This window comes from Seriola lalandi, unplaced genomic scaffold, assembly GCF_002814215.2.
Source record: "Seriola lalandi dorsalis isolate HSWRI2012SDOR001 ecotype SW California unplaced genomic scaffold, Sedor1 jcf7180002054861, whole genome shotgun sequence".
In the NCBI taxonomy this organism is placed as follows: Eukaryota; Metazoa; Chordata; class Actinopteri; order Carangiformes; family Carangidae; genus Seriola; species Seriola lalandi.
In genome coordinates, this window is record NW_019525414.1 from 2,682,189 (window position 1) to 2,700,658 (window position 18,470).

The 18,470-nt window shown below is 39.6% G+C and overlaps 1 protein-coding gene across 1 annotated transcript; it reads right to left on the reverse strand.

Annotated features, from left to right (window-relative positions):
• Positions 1-33: 33 nt before the first annotated feature.
• sycp2 (synaptonemal complex protein 2) lies at positions 34-18,205 on the reverse strand. The gene is made up of 45 exons (XM_087179706.1): positions 18,182-18,205; positions 17,909-18,049; positions 17,687-17,818; positions 17,491-17,595; positions 17,370-17,394; positions 16,806-16,891; positions 16,617-16,711; positions 16,485-16,519; positions 16,250-16,392; positions 16,083-16,135; positions 15,792-15,837; positions 15,406-15,510; positions 15,229-15,289; positions 14,989-15,137; positions 14,642-14,716; positions 14,170-14,256; positions 13,677-13,785; positions 13,201-13,358; positions 12,941-13,009; positions 12,512-12,575; positions 12,376-12,421; positions 12,154-12,233; positions 11,563-12,002; positions 11,372-11,469; positions 11,224-11,260; positions 11,060-11,133; positions 10,923-10,968; positions 10,777-10,820; positions 10,584-10,644; positions 10,089-10,254; positions 9,889-9,953; positions 9,612-9,800; positions 9,156-9,320; positions 7,931-8,084; positions 6,856-7,157; positions 5,719-6,006; positions 5,541-5,592; positions 5,141-5,269; positions 4,144-4,337; positions 3,735-3,829; positions 2,496-2,595; positions 2,262-2,320; positions 748-826; positions 358-414; positions 34-130 (listed from the first exon to the last, which is right to left on the reverse strand). Exons 1-45 carry the CDS (start codon positions 18,203-18,205, stop codon positions 74-76), a joined length of 4,839 nt encoding a protein of 1,612 aa, XP_087035832.1. The 3' UTR covers positions 34-73.
• Positions 18,206-18,470: the final 265 nt, after the last annotated feature.

Here is an 18,470-nt window from a genome sequence, read left to right on the forward strand (position 1 = left end):
CACAGTGTGGATCATGTGGTGTAATATGCAACCTTGTTTACAGTGTAGAGGCCTGACTTAAAACCCGGCTCCATCATGGAAAAAACAAAGCATGCAGCCCTCTCTTCACGCTCTGTATCTCTCCGTCTTGCTACAAAAGGTACACAAACACAAAGAACCATTCAGGAAAGACAATTCAGTTCAAACCTTACACAACACCATCTGAGTCATAAAGTCTCTCAAGACTGTATGTTATGTACTGGCTTTCAATGGAGCATTGTTCTGCTGACAGAGTGAAGATCACAAAATGAAAGACAGATAAAAAGCCAGTCTAATGGTTCAGGTCAAATCCATCCAACCTGTGTCGTGTGGACTCACCATCTCACTGAGGAGTCTGTCCTGGACTGACTTCATATCTTTTCTTATCAGGCACATCTGAAAACAGCAGGCAGAGAAGCAGGGTTTTAGGGGTGGGAACATAGAATATGACAGTCAGGACAAGCAGGGGACGAGCTGACACATGAGAGAATGACTTAAGCAAAATGTTGTAAAGGCCACTCAGTGAAAAATTATTGGACAGAAGGGTCGATATGTTGATATGCAGAGGTGAGATGTACTATTTAAAAAAACATAGATGAACTGTGAATGAATATTTCTTCTATTGTCTTCAAAACAACATGAGCTCTGGATTTATGAAGTTGATTAAAGACTTTAGCAACACAGTGAAGTGCATGTTAGACGTCAGCTGTTAAAGCTTGAGCATCAGACCTTGGATGTGAATATTCTCTGCTCATACTCCAAGCTGTGACACACGTTACTATGGAGGGCTTTCTTCAGGGTCTCATTTCTGGAGGGAAGGAGACAGACAATCACACAGCCAAATGAGGCAGAGCTTCACAAGGCGGGAGAACACACAATGTAAACATTAAGGAAATATACAGTGCGTTAAAGGAGACCACAGGAAACACTGAAAAACACTTATGCAGTATTTCTTAAAAAGTGAATTTATGTTATAACCGACAGGATTACAGTACATAGTCAGTAAAATGGTTTAACCGAAGTGGCTTAATTTGAAGTTGAATTTCATTTGCTTTTAGTGGTATGTCTCAACGATATAAAAGGAGTCAACCACTGAACCCCTTCACTGAATCTTACTTATTTGGAATCAAACATATTTCTAACATTGTCTTGTGAAGCAGAAAGCCTATGATGAAGTCTTCAGCTCTGGGAAAGCATGGATCTGATCAGGACTGAAAAATAAATTCTCCTGTTATGGGCATTGATGTGACCATAGAATCAGTCAAGATTCAACTACCCAGAAACATGACACAGAACTGAAGACCACTGACAAAATATGGTCAAATTCACTTACTGTAATTATGTCACATACAATCTCTGCTGTATGGCAGTGTGGACAAAAAAAAGCCACAGCAAAGAAGAAGAAAAAAGATCTAGTGCCAAAATTGTGAGTTTGACACAAGCAGCCTGACTGAGGAAAAAGGGGGCTCTGACTGAATAAAGTGCTGTCAGTGAGAAGGGGAAGCACACCCATCTAAAACCATCACTTCTCTGAATCATGCAGGCAGAATCATCATTTACATGGTGCTTTTTTTAAGGACAGAGGTAACAATTAATGGGGTCAATACAAAAACTGTATTTTTTTTAAGCAAAGGAGGGATCACTGGGTTCTCTTGATCTTGTCAAGTGAAGAGATAATGTTGAAATTCTAATCTTATGACCAGCCACTTATGAAAAGACACGTTAATTAAAGCACGAAGAGAGTTGAGGCATGTTGATACATTTAGGTGCTTTGTATTAACACAAAAATTGAGTACCACATTCATTTTTAAAAACCAACATGACTTTATAATTTTGTGACTGTATAATTTTTTCATACTCATTAACTTGGACTGGGCATTCTAGCCAGAACAGCTCTTTACAATCAGCCCAGAGGTGGATAATTATGGGGGAATGCTTGCTAAATAAACATCAGTGAACTCAGCTTAGTCATATGAAGAAGAACTAGCCAAAAACTAGCTTGTGCTGTAGGGTGCATATCTAGCTTATGATGATTAGCCTGAGGAAAAATGTCTTTTCCTGTCAAGCATTTTAATCCATTTTTCACAGAATAAACAAGTGTATTATTCAACCTTTTACAGGGTATTTGGGTTTAAGCCTGTGGCAACTGCATTGATCCAACTGTGGCAGGAAAATAGCATCAAACTAACAGCATGGCTCTTTCAGTGCTCACACAAACACAAACACAAAGTCCTAAATTTCACCTCTTGGTTCCTTGCTCCTGGTAAGACCGGAAAGCCACAGTCTGTTTTTTCCAGTGAATCTGTGAAAGAACAGAGACCAAACACTGATCAGACACTGGTCAAATCAACATCAACAACACGTTGTATTTCGTGACTTCATATTTTGCTTTAACAATATTAACTTCCACATTCTCTCCAAACTGGTACACAGGTAGTCTGTGTGTGCGTGAGAGACGGAAAGAAAGAGTGACCTACAGTCAGGTCTTTCTCCATTCTTTTCAGAACAGTGTCATCCTGCTCCAGTTTGTCGATTTCTTGCAAGAGGGCCTTCTGAACCTGTGCAAGCCTCTGAGTCCTGTACAGAGCAGAGAGAATTAACCAGTGAAATGTAAATCTAAAAGTAAAAGCAAAAACAAGACTAGGTCAAAATATAGCATGTGGTTGAACCGCCTATGGTCAAATACGTATTTAATACCTGTGACATCATCTGACAAAATCACCAAAATCATTAATTAAAGACAAAGACTTATAAAATGATCACTCAGAGAGAAAGTTAGAAGAGAAAGACTCTTTTTCTCTTTTTTTCCTTTCAGTCACAGTGAGAGAGAGATGGAAAAAATTGGAGAGAGAGAGAGAAAAGGGGATGACCTTCAGCAAAGGGCCACAGCCTGGACTTGAACCTGGGCTGGCAGGGCAAGGACTAGCTCAAATGACATGAACTCTACCAGATGAACCACCGGGGCCTGAGACAGATTATTTTTCTTATTTTGTCCCTCACACAGCTTACAGCCTCCATCTGGGATCCACAATCATTTGATCTGTAGAGTTGGTCATAGCGGTTAGAACGGAGTCTCGGTAGCAATGACTTCTCTCTCTGTCTCTCTGTCTGCCTCTCTCCTGCTCTTTCTGTTCAGTGTGTCTTATTTTATCTTATTCCTCTGCCTCCTTTAGTAATAATGACACATGTTATGAAAGTAGTTTATTTGCTGTAATGGAGGCGAGGCTTGGTGTATTGGAAGTGCTCTTCCACTTCCCTGCATTTCCCGAGCAGCTGGGAAACCAGAGTGGCTCGATAGACTACGACTCCGCTAACAAGTGTTAATACCACCACTCAGTCAGTCGTTCAGTTAGTCAGTCAGTCAATCAGTCAGTAAGCGATTACAGGATTGGCCCTGCTGTTGCAGTTCAGCCAAAAAAATAAAGTAATAGTGCGTGTTTTCAGATTTGCAGGAAGGCAGAATGTGAACATACAAGTACTTATTTACTAACAGAGTAAACTTCGAACTACTTTAAGAAAATTAACACTGATTGTTGATTGTACAGTTGTCTTCTCTAAGAAACAAATTGGCGGGCAACCAGCCAACAAATCAAGCTGTACTGTATCTTGATGGTATAAAGTATCAAATTTTCACATTCGCAATTAGCAAATGAGACCTGTGGATGGAAAAAATGGCTTTATGTTTTGTTTGTAACACTAATTACATACTAACTGACCTGTATTTGGTCACTTGCATGTTGAGAGAGGAGACATGTTGCTGGACGGTCTTCAAGGACTGTTTGTTGTAAAACTCCATCGTCTTGTAACGATTCTGAACACAAACAAAGATAATGGTTCAACAAGGTCATCATTTAACAACATTTCAGTGACTCGGGATTATGAAAAATAGAGGTGTGCTTTATTCAACACAAGTTGTGAGAATATATTCAGTAAAAAGAAAATATTCACTGCTTTCTCAAACACACATGGCCAACGTGCCAAATACATAACACATTATTTTCAGTGGTGTTAAGAACCATTTTGGGGAAAAGGGGGGAGTACATAAATATGTGTGTGTGTGTGACAGTAATGTAGGTTGTGCTGCATATTCTCTTGCTCTTTTGACTATATAAATGTGTGTCCAACCTGGAACTTCTTCTTTAGGTCAGAGCTGAATTGCTGGCACAGATCACTCGGGTTTAAGTCAGATCCTGGCAACTCCAAATCCTCATCCATGTCCATGTCTCCACCCCTCACTTCAGCCTCCCAGTGACTGGAGCTCACCGTGTGGGAAGAAGACATGACCTGGCTCACCTCACCTACAGCAGACACTTCAGCAACTGAGGACAACAGACACATCCACTAATATGTTAGGAAAGACTACCTCAGAGTTCTGGGTAAACACCAAAATACCTTAAATTATACAGGTTGGAAATTTTGCTCTTCCAAAACAAAAAACAAACATTTTCACTGCATTGGTAATAAGACCAATCAAAAATGTTTTGGCTAAACTACAAGAAACAGTTTGTTGTTGGTATGCTCTTTGTACATCATAATACCATAACATAATATATAAACTAGAATTAACACCTCGTGGTTATATGCCTGCACCAAACAGTCAAGTTGCCGTTTACATCCATGTTTGCCCAGTCATATATGATATATGATAGTGAAGACTTTGAAGGAATTGAATAAAAAAAACACTATGATGTCACAGTCAAGTTGACATTTGACCTTTTGCATTGCCATGTGCCAAATTTAAAGAAATTTCCTTATGGTGCTCCTGAGTTGTCACGTTCACGAAAATGGGACGGACGGACGGACAGACGGACAAATGGACAACCCGAAAACATAATGCCACTGGCCAGGCTGTCGCTGGTGCGGAGTCATAAGCTGCTAGCCCCTGTGTTAACTGGTAAAACGGTCCGTCAGGTCTAGTCTCTGGGTTTGTGCTCCTGTCAAGGCGTTGAAGCCTCCATGTGTTTTAAAAACTTATTTTGAAGCTCCACTCCCTCTTCCATGCCCATGTGCAGCATAGCTGCGGTGTTGCTGGTTTAACAGCATCGTTCTGGATGTTAATAAACCTGGCTGACCTTATAGCTGACTCAATTCACCACTAATTACTACAAGCAACATGTCTTACAGGACTTGAACAACTTCCTTGGCTTCATCCGAGGAGAACGCTGTCCTCTCATCTTGCTTTCCTTCCCATCTTCCTTCTCATCTTCCTCGGACTCACTGGTTGAGGTGATGTGGCGCTTGCGACTGGGTCCTGTAGCAAGAACCACAAGTTACAATACATTAGTCCATTATATGACTGTTTCATAACAAAGGGACTCCCTCTAAAACATATCAGTGATTTGACCATGGAGCCTTATTTGGGAGTTTGTGCTCATAATCACTTTTTATTTAGATATATTTTTGTACTTCATTGTAAACTTGTTTGGATGTAAATGGAATCTAGCTCTAGGGTTAGGCTGTACAAACTGGGAAACCCGGTTTATACCTGGTAAGAACCAAGCTGAGCAATAAAGGTTTTTTACCTGACATATGAAGCTGCACAGGCTTTACGTCTCTGTCTGAAGATGGTGTTTTCTGTCAGGATGGACAGTAATTCATTAGTCATTTGTAACTCAGTAACTCATCCATCCATCCATCCATCCACCCATCCATCCATTATCATACAATCAAAAAAAATTAAGTGTAGTAAAGCCCCCCTACCTCTGTTTTATGAGACACAGTCAGAGCAGTACTGGGGCAGTCCTTAACTCTGCAGCTGAGCATGGATGACATAGTGGATGATTGGCTCAGTGAAACCTGGGATACTGAAGACACTTTACTAAAGCCATAAAGGTGGTCATTGTTGATAGTGTCTTCAGGGAATGGAGATTGAGGAGGAGAAGGCATGGACTGCTTGTCGAGATCAAGGAGTGTGGATGTCAACAGGGGCAGGGACAGAGACAAAGGAGATCGAGGTGCTGGAGATAGATGCTGCTGAACTGGACTTATCTGGAAAGTGATGAGAAAGCGATGGACAAGAAGAAGTATGGCAACTCATTTAGTAGTTATCTAATCACCATTTATGTCATGGATTAGTGACAGTAAAATGATAAAGACATTTTCCACAATGCATTAGGGGGCACAGATGAAGTGTTGCAGCGCTATTATCTGTTCTGCATGGAGTGAAAAAGGTAATTTCAATAATGCTACTTAATCTTTCAGAACATCATATGTAATTCCAACATTTTCTGCATAAATACAAGATGTTTTTATTACGGAAAGTGGAATTTCTCAAATGGACACTTCAGACTTAAGGGTTCCCTATATTCACCCGAATTCATTTTAACCCTGACAACTGTTATGGGTGGAGATTAAAAACTACTTTAAAAGAGAACTTCAAACCTCAAAAATGGTTGCAGAGGGAGGGAAGTGATACTTCTTTACTTTCTCTGCCCGCATTTTCTCAGCTGGTCTGGGAATTTCAAATAGCAATGCTCAGGTCACAGACCTACTTCCTGAAGTCCTAGGTTGCCATTTATGAAGGCCTTAAGTCATTTAGTAATCCTCACATGACTCACGAGTGGCGTCAATGACCTCCATGTAGTGTAAAGGTGAGTGTTTCACTCAAACATGTTAAATACCAGGGGACTCCTCACAACTTATTAGATTTAAGTTCAGCTGCAATTGACAACCATAACATATTCTAGATTATACTGCCCATATATACAGTACATCATCGGATCATTGGGGTAAAAAGGAGCAGGTGGTACATGCTACATTAAAACTCTGAATGTGACCCTAACCCTTGACTCAGAATCCACAAGAACTACTTAAGACGTCAGTAAGGTGCTGTTTTACCTCTGCTGCACTCAGTCCAATGGGAGGATGGGGTGCAGGGGTTTGACCTCTCAGTGAAGAGAGAGACAGGGCAGACTGGATGGACTGAGTCTTGGATGTGCTGAACTTCTTTTCTGCACTGTAGGAAGAGGAGGGCTTGAAGTTTCCTTTACTGCTGACTGTAGAGTGAGGTTTGGGTAGCAGCAGGATTGGTGAGGGGGTGTCCTGGCAGGCAGAGTCAGGGGAGGCAGGGAGTGGGGATCCCCGCGGGGTGAGGAGAGGGGAGCAGGTCAAATCCAAGGTTGGGGCTGACCTCTCGGCAGCTGTGAGGGTCCAAAATAAGCACAGATGTTCAAACAGCTGGCCTCAGAAGTTGGACAGAGAGTAAAAGGTCAATATACATACATGGTTTTCAACATATCAATTTACAGTTAAGAGGTTAGAGAGCAATAGGGTCATTTATATAAGTGTTTTAAAACTGCATAAATGTGATCTGAGTGAAAATGCATCTGGTGCAATTGCAGAATAATACACCAAATGTTTTACTCTTTACAGGAGTTAATGCAAATGTAATACAGACACTGAACTGGCCGAGTAAAAATGGGCAACAATTCGGGTTTTGGGTGAATATTTTTTTGTACACATATTCATGGGTAGGACAAATTTTAATCCTCTTTCAGGTCTTCTAAATAAAAGTGATTAGTGATTTTTTTTTACAACAGGCCCCCATTTTTCCAGCCACAAGCAGACTTTAATAAGTTGAATTTGGTCCTCCATGTGACTAAATAATCTCCAAAAGTAGGTGCTCTCATTCACTCTTGAGTCAGTTGATTACACAGGAAATGTTGCTAAAAAGCAAACACTAACTCACTATATAATCTACTATACTTTAGTGGAATCAAAGCAAAAGCAATATTTGTCAATTACTGTAAACTATGTATGCCAGCAAAGTGTCAAGAAGGCTAAGTAATACATATTGGAATTAATAAACCATTGGACACACCATGAAACATGCAATCGCCATTAGCTTATGTCAAAGGAGTCAAATGACTGTTATCTAACTCTGATGCTGGTGAGAAGCTTTCCACAGTCTTACATCTCATCTTCTCAACGAAAGGAGGCGACGGACAGAACGAGGTCTGGCGGGCTGCCCAAGAATCCTTCAATGCATTCATCTCTTCTAGGACAGGGATGACCTTTTTCTTACGTAACTTCGAAGTTTCTTGAAGAACATTCTCAGGCCTCTGCTGCTGAAAAACATAAAAGAATTTCTGTTAAATATATGATGATCATCAAGCACAATACCCATTCAGGTAAAAAGGCATGTGCACATTCAGACCATGTCTTATTTCTAGCTTAATAAAGCTACAACATAACATTTTGTTGTAGGACTGGTGTAGGTGTAATCTATGTCCCTTTGCAGAATTTAAATAAAATTTTCAAAATTGGATCATTTATAGACAATCATCACAATAAACCTATTATCATCAAATTTGGTTTGGAACCTCTGAACAAGTTTTCTCACTCTTCCCCCCTGCTGGTTTACAAAATATTTCTGTTGGCAGACAAACCAAAATGTAATGGGATGTTGCTGCAACATTCTAATGTTACGATAACTATGATGTTGAAATGAATCTCAGTGACCACATTCCAAAATTATATTACTATCCATTCACACTGCAAATAACAAAATCAGCAACTAACCAGAAATGTTCTTCAGACCTCAGAATGCTAAACTGACACATTGTGTGGACTGTCAACAAGCTTTACAGCTGAGAAAAATTGCCTGTGGCCTAACTTCTCTTTGCTGTTGCCCGCCAAAAGCCAATTTAATTTCCAACCCATGTTGTTTTCCTGCCAATTTGAGTTTGTTTCAAAAACATTAGCTCCAACAGCAGTATATGATGCTTGGAAAACAACTGAAACCATGTGTGGAGTTTACTGCAGCTCTGATGTAGTTGTTTTCACATAATTTCACGTAATTTTTTGAGGGATGCTTCCTAATACATGCTTCATACCTATATTTCTTGCCTCATTTAAAATTATACAATATTACAAATGTCAATACCAAAATCAGATAAAAACAAATGATCTGCCAGTTTGGAATATTGTAGTTGTATAGCCCCACCACAAAAAAAGCAATCAGAGCTTCTGATCTGTCAGAATAGAGGAACTTGCTAACTCAGTTGATCACAGTATGAGCATGCGGTGACGTGGATGGATGTTTTCTAGCAAATTCAGACATACAGATGCTTCATGGCATGCAGAATGGATGATTGTTTAATCAGGATAACATGAAATATAAGCTCTATGACCTCTACCTTAGAAGTGGATGGCTGTTCTGACACCGACACTGACTGTGACTCTCTGCTATGATGGTTGCTCTCTGGTTTCCTATATCTTTTGGTTGGCTGCTTGCTCACAGGCTGTTTCTTCATTGTGTGAGCAGCATCATGAGTTTTCTTAGTATTCTTCAGATGATCCGGCTATTAAAGGATAAAGAAAGTATGATTCATTCTATTTGAAAAATCATTTTAAGTAACGTCTTTGTTACTAATATTCCATAAAAATATAATTTGCTGGACTTCTGCACCAAGCAACTCATATTATGTGTAATTCAACAAAACTCAAAAATGGTAAATGGTATGGGGAGATCCACATTACTAAATAATTCAGAGAGATAACGAAGATAAAACCTAGTCTCATTGTCATGTGCATACACAATAAGAACAATAAATATGTTATTTGTTCAGCAGACATAAAGGGAGGTCGTTTGCCTTGGGAACAGCAGGCGTAGCTGATTCTGACTGGCTGTCATCTGTATCTGGCTCCCTGTAGCTCTTGGTAGAGGTGTGTACAGCTCTCTTGGGCCTCCCGCCTGCTGCATGTGGTCTGCTGGGTGCTGCTGCTGGCTTCACTGTCTTCTTTGGTTGCACCACTCTCTCCTTCACATTGTGCTTCTTCTGCTTAAACAACAATGACACACTGTGGCTGACTGTGATAGTGCATTACAGCCTTAAAGCACATTATTTACATAAAAGAATCTTGCCTTACTTTATTGGGTTTGGTATTGTCCTTTACATGTTTTGGGGAGGGTGGTGGTAAATCTGGGATTTCATCTGTAATGACACAAATACATTCTGTTTATGGAAACATTTTAGTCTTTACATAATTGTATCAACATCCAGTCTTAATGTGATGAGTCTTAGATTGAAAGCATGAATGTGTGGCAAAGTGTGGCTTTAAGGGCTTACATGAAGTATGAGGTGACTCAGCTTTAGGCTTGATGGGTGCCTGCCTTGAGTATTTGGCAACTTTGGGTTTGGGTTTCCTGCTCGACTCCCTCAGCCAGCTGACCTCTGTCATGGCATAGTCTGTATCTGTGTCACTGAACAAATGCTTTTTCATATACCGCTTCTCCTGTAACACAAAAGGTAGTGGGAGATAGGGACGTAGACAGATTGAAAGAGAGAGACAGAGAAGAGTGAGGGAGATGCTTTCCTGGCCAGAACATGGTGCATTTCAAGTGACTGCCGCATAATTCTTGCTCATATAATAAGTGTAAGCCATAACTTTTGAGTGATAAATTTCCTGATTTTGGAAGATTTGTGCTTTCCTCTTTCCTTCTTGTTTCTGACAAGAGTAAAAGTTCAAATGCAACAAGAATACACACATCTACACAGACTGAGTCTCTACTAGCTTCAACTTTTAATATCTATAAGAAAACACTAAGTATAATGAAAGTTTACTTTTGTCACAGGTTGTCCTTTCTCGGTTGTGTTGTGGAGTCCTGAGGACTCATGGATGCCGCTGTCAAATAATATGTGGAATATGAAATTAGAGAGATTTTAATAAAAAAAATCTTGACAGAATGTTACAGTTTTTAAGATCTGCATTTTTTGACAAATTACCCAACAGGACATTCTCAACTGTAAGACCTACCTGCTCGATATGGAAGAAGTGTTAGGGAAGGTTTTATCCTTTCCCTAAAGAGCAATAAATAAGACTTTAAAAAACACAGTGGCATACCAAGTACTCCTGTATATTACATTCAAATATATGGAATAACTAACACTAGTAATATTTACCCCAATACTCAATGATGCTTCAGTGTTGAATGCAAAAATATCCTTTCTGCTCAACAGGAAAAAAAAGTCTTTACATACATTCTAAAAGCCACTGAAATATTCAAATGTACCTCAATCTTTTAATTGAACTGGATTACCTCCAGCCTGAAGAGTTTGATGCTGTTTTACTGTGGGATTTCATTAGGCTTACAGATGTATGAGGTACGTCCCTCTATAGTAGATAAAGATACTCTTTAGTAACTCAAGCTAGAGAAAAGTAACTTTAAGTTTCTCCAAACCATAAATCATAATGATCACTTACTTTGGCAGTTGATAACCAGCTCATATTGAAGAGTGACCTACCATAAAAACACAAATGGTAACTATGTGGCACAATTATGCAAGCAATGACATTTGTTCATTTTCTGCAGTACAACATAATGTAGCCCTACAACCATCACTGTGCATACTTGTTGATATGAAGAGGAGTCCAGCTCTGATTGATGTTGTTAATCTCATAATGGCTAGAGATGAGCTTCACCATGCTTTCTGCAACCTTTGCATCGCTCTGAGTAGGGACAATAGAAGGTATTAGAATCACAATATACATTACGAACCTTTGCATGGAAGGTCAGCTGCTTAAATTTTATAGATGTCATACCTTCTCTTTGCTTGAAAGGGCCCTGTTAGTTTGAGCCTTAACGTTGGGTTGTATTTTCTCCTGCAGAGCGACGGTTGTGGGAGCCTTGACTGGCGCTTTGTTTAGAGCAACATCTGCTTTCAGTGACATCCGGCCTTTGCTATTCCCTTTGGCCAAGCCATTTCTCTGGGCCTGCTGCTTGTTGGAAGTACCCAAAGTAGAAGCACACTGGTCTGCGGAGCCTCTGCGTTTCGAGTCCCCTCTGGTACCAGACATTTTTCTCTGGGTTGCAGCTGGCTCTTGAGGTGCATGATCTTGGTTCTTCTCACTGAGGACCCGCTGCAGGCGCTGGGTGAGTTCAGTATGGAGCTGCTTATGGTTGATAGGGCCTGAGCCTGGAACTGACAATCTCAGTGCTAAGGTTGGGTGCTCCTGCTGTTGTGCCGAATTAGAATGAGGCTCTAAAAGAGAAAAAATATGAATTTGGAAAAAAAAAAGTTTAACAACATTGAATTTTTACCTGGATAGGTAAAAGATACTAGATATTGATGTGCATAATATTAAGTGATGTCTGGTGAATTGGTGAAGATATTTTAAGACTTCTTTGCTTACCAGGTCTTGACACAGTATTTATTTTCTGTGTGGGCATTGTTACCATTTCAGACACTGACAGTTTGTTCCAGTTAAAAGACCTGCAATTTGAACAAATAAACATGTTTAAATATACAATCTATATACATCTACCGTATAAACACAAATGCGTACAACATTACCAATCAGAGCATTGATGGTAATAGATCTGCAAAGAGTGTGGTGGTTCTCCACAGTGCTTACATGTTTTTCACAGGTCTGGGTTGGGTGTCAGGCACAAAATTATCCTCTGAAAGTAAAAAGATCAAGGTTTTGTACAAGACTCTCTGAAAAAAATTGGTGTGGTTGTATTTCTGGGTTAAGCTAAACAATACAATACCCAGAGGCTGCTCTTCTCCCTGTCCAGCTAGAACCATATCTACTGCTTTTGCCAGCGGTATATTCTTTAGAACAAGCAGAGGCAACAAACGTAAGTGGATGATAGAGTTTGTGTAAATACAACTTTCCTTCCAATTAAATAATATGTAAAATACTGTCAGGCCAAATAATACCAGATTTGCCTGACAGCTGCGAGAGAAATCCTGTCTGAGGCGCTGGTTGTGACCAGTAGCATCAAAAATTTGGGCTAGAGTTATTATCTTAATAGTTGTACATGTAACTACTAAGAAGAGTAAAAACCAATATTACTTTGCATAAGTCAATTGTATTACACCCTCATATCCTGAAAACAGTTTAGAAAGATTGTGCAGAAGTAGACAACATATACTACCTTAACTTTATTTAAATACATAATAATTGGTGATTATACCTTTTTGTATTTATCAAGCTTGTTCTTATTGGCCTGTTTGGAAGCCAAGCCCTGTAGAGACATATCACTCTGAGGAAGAGGCCATGAAATTGAGGTTTCATTCCAAAAGCAAAAACAATATCAAATTTTACATACTGTGACATCTCATTTTTAGCATGCTGTTGAGAGACCACGCAGAGCATGAAACAGTGTTCAGTATTTGGAACACTTACACAGCCTGTGTAACATGTTGAGTTCAGTGTATTCAGCGTGTGTCATACCTTCTCTATCATGCCACCGGCTATTGTGCTTCTGGGTGCTGTGCCATTACTGCAGGTCTTAGCAGTCATCCTTTGTTCTCCCGCGCAAAATTCACCTTTCCTATCACATAAACGAACCATCTCCAGACATGGCTTCCCTTTACTGCTGGCTGGAGTGTCTAAAAGGGTGAAAGTACAATGTTATAGTTGAGAGTTGGATCTACATGCCTTGCTTTAATTCCTCTTCATGAGGAATAAAAAAGTGATAAGGAGCTTCCAGTCAAGCAAGACAAACTGCCTAGAATGGTTTGGGCTAGAATACTGTGGATGTGAATATGGATATGACAAGAATCTTGATACATATGGCATTGTCAGGCTGTTAAGAATGAACTTTTGAGTTTTTAGAACCTCTAAGGTCTGATGATACCATGAAGATAATGCAGGAATACTGGACCTGGTGTGACAGAAATTCTTTACAATTTCTAATTTCCACCTACTTGATGGCTTTACAGCAGAGAGGGAACTGGCACTATGTACACTTCCTCCTGCACTATTGCTGATGAAGGTGGTGGACTCTGAAATCCTCATCCTGGCTGGAGTCACCATCTGGACGGAAAATCAGAATGACTGTGTCTGTGAATCTTTACTTCTTAAATGGTCAATTTAAATGTGACATTCAAATGATCACATATAAATATTTTATGTGTAATCCCTTTCATGTGAAGGCAATGGCACCGGATCACCTACAGAATGGATATACAGAAATTCTGTTCCCTTGCTCTCTACGCCCCCTACAGGCCCCCCTGCATTTCAGCTGGTGATCTGAGTGCCAGGTGCACAATTTCACAGCAGAACTACAACCACCAATTGAACTTTTTGAGTGACATACTGTATTCATAGTTTTTCATGAAGACATAACACATAGTGGTGTGTTGTTACAAATTATATTCATGAATTGACCACTGTTTATACAATACAAAACTCTTTTACCTGTATATGTGCAGACGATGCAGGTAAAAGGTAGGGGACTGTATTCTTCTCACTTTCACCAAGGGAGACCTGGCTCTCTGGAACAACCTCCATAGAGAAAAGCATGCAGTACAAGCACAGAAACATCTCACAGCTGCAATGCAACGGTAATTTGCACTTACAAAGCTTTCAAAATGTTTAAAGCACTTCTGACACAATAATATCACATTAATGTAAAACTGTTTACTAACACCTAGCAACCACTAGCCTTTATAATGTTTTCTTTGTAGCCATGTCGCAGTTACTGAACATAATTTACACCATATATTCAGACAATTTAATCTGAGCCTATCTCAAACCTGACTTGAGCCAATCACATAAATGGTTCACCCACCCAAACCATCACCAGTTCAATATAATTTGTATCTGTAATGACCACATTAATCATTATAGCTGTATACTGAAAGCATTATGTTAGCAGACCATTTCTTACCTGGGAGTTGTTCTCTTCCATTATGATTTTAACTGTAGTCTTCACCACAGATGTGCCCATCTTTCCTACAAAGCCCTGACAGGAAGAGCATGTAAATCTTCAAACTGATAAAAACTGAAACAAACCAGGTAGTGTTAAATCACTATGAACTGTTAAAACTGAAAAAAAAACGAATTAAACCAAGTGTCAAAACCTTTTTTTCACAGAATGCCAAGCTCTTTTCAATGCCATTATTGTACCTCTCACTTTTACTTCTTATGTATCTCTGCGTAACAAAAAAAAAAAACATATAAATATTCCTACAGACATTGTGACCAAACGGTTGGAATGAATAAGCCATGGCCTACTTTGTTTTTGCTGTGTCCGTAGACACTACGAGCAGCCTGCAGGATGTCCAGGGAGGAGCTGAAATGGATGGTAAGATTCGATCCTTCGACTCCACCAACGACCACCACCTCGGACAGTTTTAATTGCAATACCTTTCTCTTGCCCTCCTCTATAGATAATAAACCCATTGTATTATACAGTAGTCACAAACACACACACACACAAGCAAATACTTAAAGGATACACCTGGCTTTGATTACCTGTCACAGTGTAACTTTGGACTTCATTCTCACTGATACATATTGTTTCCCACTGTCCCTCCTACATGAAGGAGAAACCACTCTACGTTAGACTGTAACAGATGTCTCCTGTTGATCATGTAAATATAATTAAAAGTTATGCAGCACTTTTCAAATAGACTATTAATCTTGAGGTACCTGCATCTCTCCATCAGCCAAAGAGAAGTAAAAGGAGATGCTGTGGCTGCCAAGGTTGAAGTCGATCCAGAATTCGTCCAGCTTCTCATCAGCTGGCATCAGCAGCTGACAACATAACCACAAGCCTTTCAACACACCTACTAATAAATTCAGGAGTGCGTGATGGATTGTGATGTTCCACCTTACATGCAGTTAATTGTACGAAGAAGGCAAAAGCATCTTTATAAATTATTGTCTTATTGTACTGAATGTGCAGTCAGGCCCAGACAGAGAGAATCTGTACTTGTTTCTATGTAACATTGGACATTCACTAACGTTTTAGTTTCGAATTCTGTTTTTTTTCTCTCTCACATTTTTAGACCCATAGAAATCCTGTTGATACTGACCTCATACTTGTCCAGATAAACCTCCAAACAAGGGTAGGAATAGACTCTACAGTACAGAGAGAACATCGATATTCAGTCATGTGCATCTGTCTTCAGCAATGTATGTTCCCCGTCTTTGTCAAGAACCCACAAATACTGTATATATTTAGAGGATTTAATAAAACAGAATTAAACAACATTTCAGTCTAGGAATTCTTGTTATCACTAGGCGAAGAGGTAGAACTATAAACAAAACCCCTCATGTTCCCCAGATCATGTCTTAGGAAACACTGAGGTACGATATGTATGCACCTCCTCCTGTCTCCCTGCATCCCATTCACCAAGTTCAGAAACTTGCGACAATCCTGAAATCACACATATTTGCTGTGTTACACATTTATATGTAATATTACTACAATTATTTGCCACAGTAGTGCACCAAAATGTAAATGCTAATGAAATTAATTGCCTGATTTTACCGTCTCAAACTCTGCATCACGGATCTTGGCAAAGGCACTGGCCACATGCTCCATGCTGAACCACCGATCTGCCATCTCTTTCCTTTGGTCAGGAGTGGCCATTCTGCACAGTGCTTCCATCAAGGCTGTCTGCAAGTCATAATCTGACACAAACAGACTGTGTTGTAAATTGTTTGTGTCTACATATGGTTCTGGGTGAAGAAAAGAGAGATTGTATTACTCATAAAACACTTACCACCACCCTCCAATATCTGACCAGCCAGTTTGAGCCTGTAGAAATATGAAAAATCAAAAGTTCAACAGTGTGTGGATATTGTGAAAAATGAGTAATAATGTTCCTTGCTATGAGGAAACTACCAAGACATACATGATGTCTGAGGCCTCCTGTGATGTTAGGATCTTCCTCTCTTTCTTAAGCTCCGTTGGGATTTTGTCCAGAATTAAGTTGAATTTACGAATTGCCTGTTAGAACATTATCAGCAGGTTAATCTAAGAAACACCTGACTCACAGTTTTAATGGTACTCAAACAATGTAGTTAATAAAATCATTTCCAACCTCTTTCCGGATCAGGATGTAGATTCTGGAGTCCACTCCCAATTGACCAAGAGCATACAGGAAGGATTCTGTGATTTTGTATGTTCCTGTAAACAACATACATGGGTAATTCTCTGAATAGACATTTTCTCTTAGATACTAAGATTCATCATGAAAGTATGGAAATTTAAGCTTTGATATGTTTTTTTTTTCTTCTATGCCAAATGCTAATTATCTTTCACCTAAATATGTTTCTCCAATCTTTCTGTCCATGAGGAACACAATTACCTCAAAACAATGTTAATAGCAAACGATTTGACAGTGCTCTCAGGCAACTGGGATAGTTGGAGCAGAATCACACATTTAGACTCTAGTGTGAGGACAATCTAACACTCTCCCTAACTGCGGAAGAAACCAAGGACTCCCAAATAATACTGTAACTTTAAGATTGCAATTTGTTGGATAAATAATGAAGTTTACGCATGTTAGTTACAATTTCCACCTAGATCCCAAAAAAGACAAACTGAAGATGAAACACACATACTGAGGATTGAATACAAATAAAGAAAGAATGTACAAGCGTACCCTCTTTGCATGCTTCATGAACAACCTGTAACAGAGAGGGAAGAAAACAGTGTTACATTTTAGACACAAGCATGAATTTTTTATCATACAAAATGTGTTTTACTGTTAGACATTAGCTCACCGTTAGGGCATCAAAGAAGTCCTCAGAAAGGTTGAACAAAGGCTCATTCCACTGCGGGCCACACTGGATCCACAGTTTCCTACATTTCTCGAACCACTGCACCATGTGAATAAACCAGGTTCAATAAACAACGATGTACTTTTGCTTATACAGCACTCACACACTGTGTCCCCATAAATATTAGATGTATACTTATCATCTGGATCAGGCCTTGACATATTACTCCTGACAGTCCTTGACCGACACCAGGTAGTTTCAGCTTTTCCCCACATTTGTAGACCACAGTAAGACCCAAACTGGCTGATTTGGAATCTTTCTGATCCAAGCACTACATACACAGTGACATGATTTCATTAAACCTACAAACATTAGGGAATCATACCATGTTAGTTAGTGAGTGTGCTGGGCCGCATCTTACCCTGCAGACAAGTCTATCCAATTTGGAGAGAAACTGTTTGGAACATTTCATGGGGGTCCCTTCATATATGTCCCTTTGCAAGAATACAGCCAGTGCATGGACATCCCCACTCTTTAACACCTCATCGATGACTTTCTCCAGCTGCGCATGAAAATGGTTAATCATACTTTACTTTTTTACCGTTACAGTACTTCACCAACAAAAAATTAATAATGATTACTTGAAATGACAGTAATGTTGGTAAACTAAATTGTTTAAGGATTGTATTCTCACCTGTGTGTCCTGACCCGGTGCCATTCTTCCTTACGAGGAACAGCTTTACTGCCACTTCGTCTTCAGAATGACTGTAAAGTAAAATTACAATCAACCTGTCAATCTTAACGCCATTTGAACAGGAATTAGCTTTATATAGCTAATTCCTGCTATAGGTGAAGGCTAACATAGCTGACGACCTCATCTCTCCATAATTTAAAGCTACTCCGGGACGGTTAGCTTGACATAACGCTAGCTAAAGTCAGCTCTCCTAGCTAACACTAATTTCCGACCATAACCGTCAGTGGCC

Coding starts and splice junctions, on each gene's coding strand:
- sycp2 (XM_087179706.1), bottom strand. CDS start 18,205: ATGGCACCGGGTCAGGACACACAG. Junction 12,003..12,153: donor AAATACTGTGTCAAGACCTG/GTAAGCAAAGAA, acceptor TTTCTCTTTTAG/AGCCTCATTCTAATTCGGCA. Junction 4,338..5,140: donor AAGGAAGTTGTTCAAGTCCT/GTAAGACATGTT, acceptor TGTTGTCCTCAG/TTGCTGAAGTGTCTGCTGTA.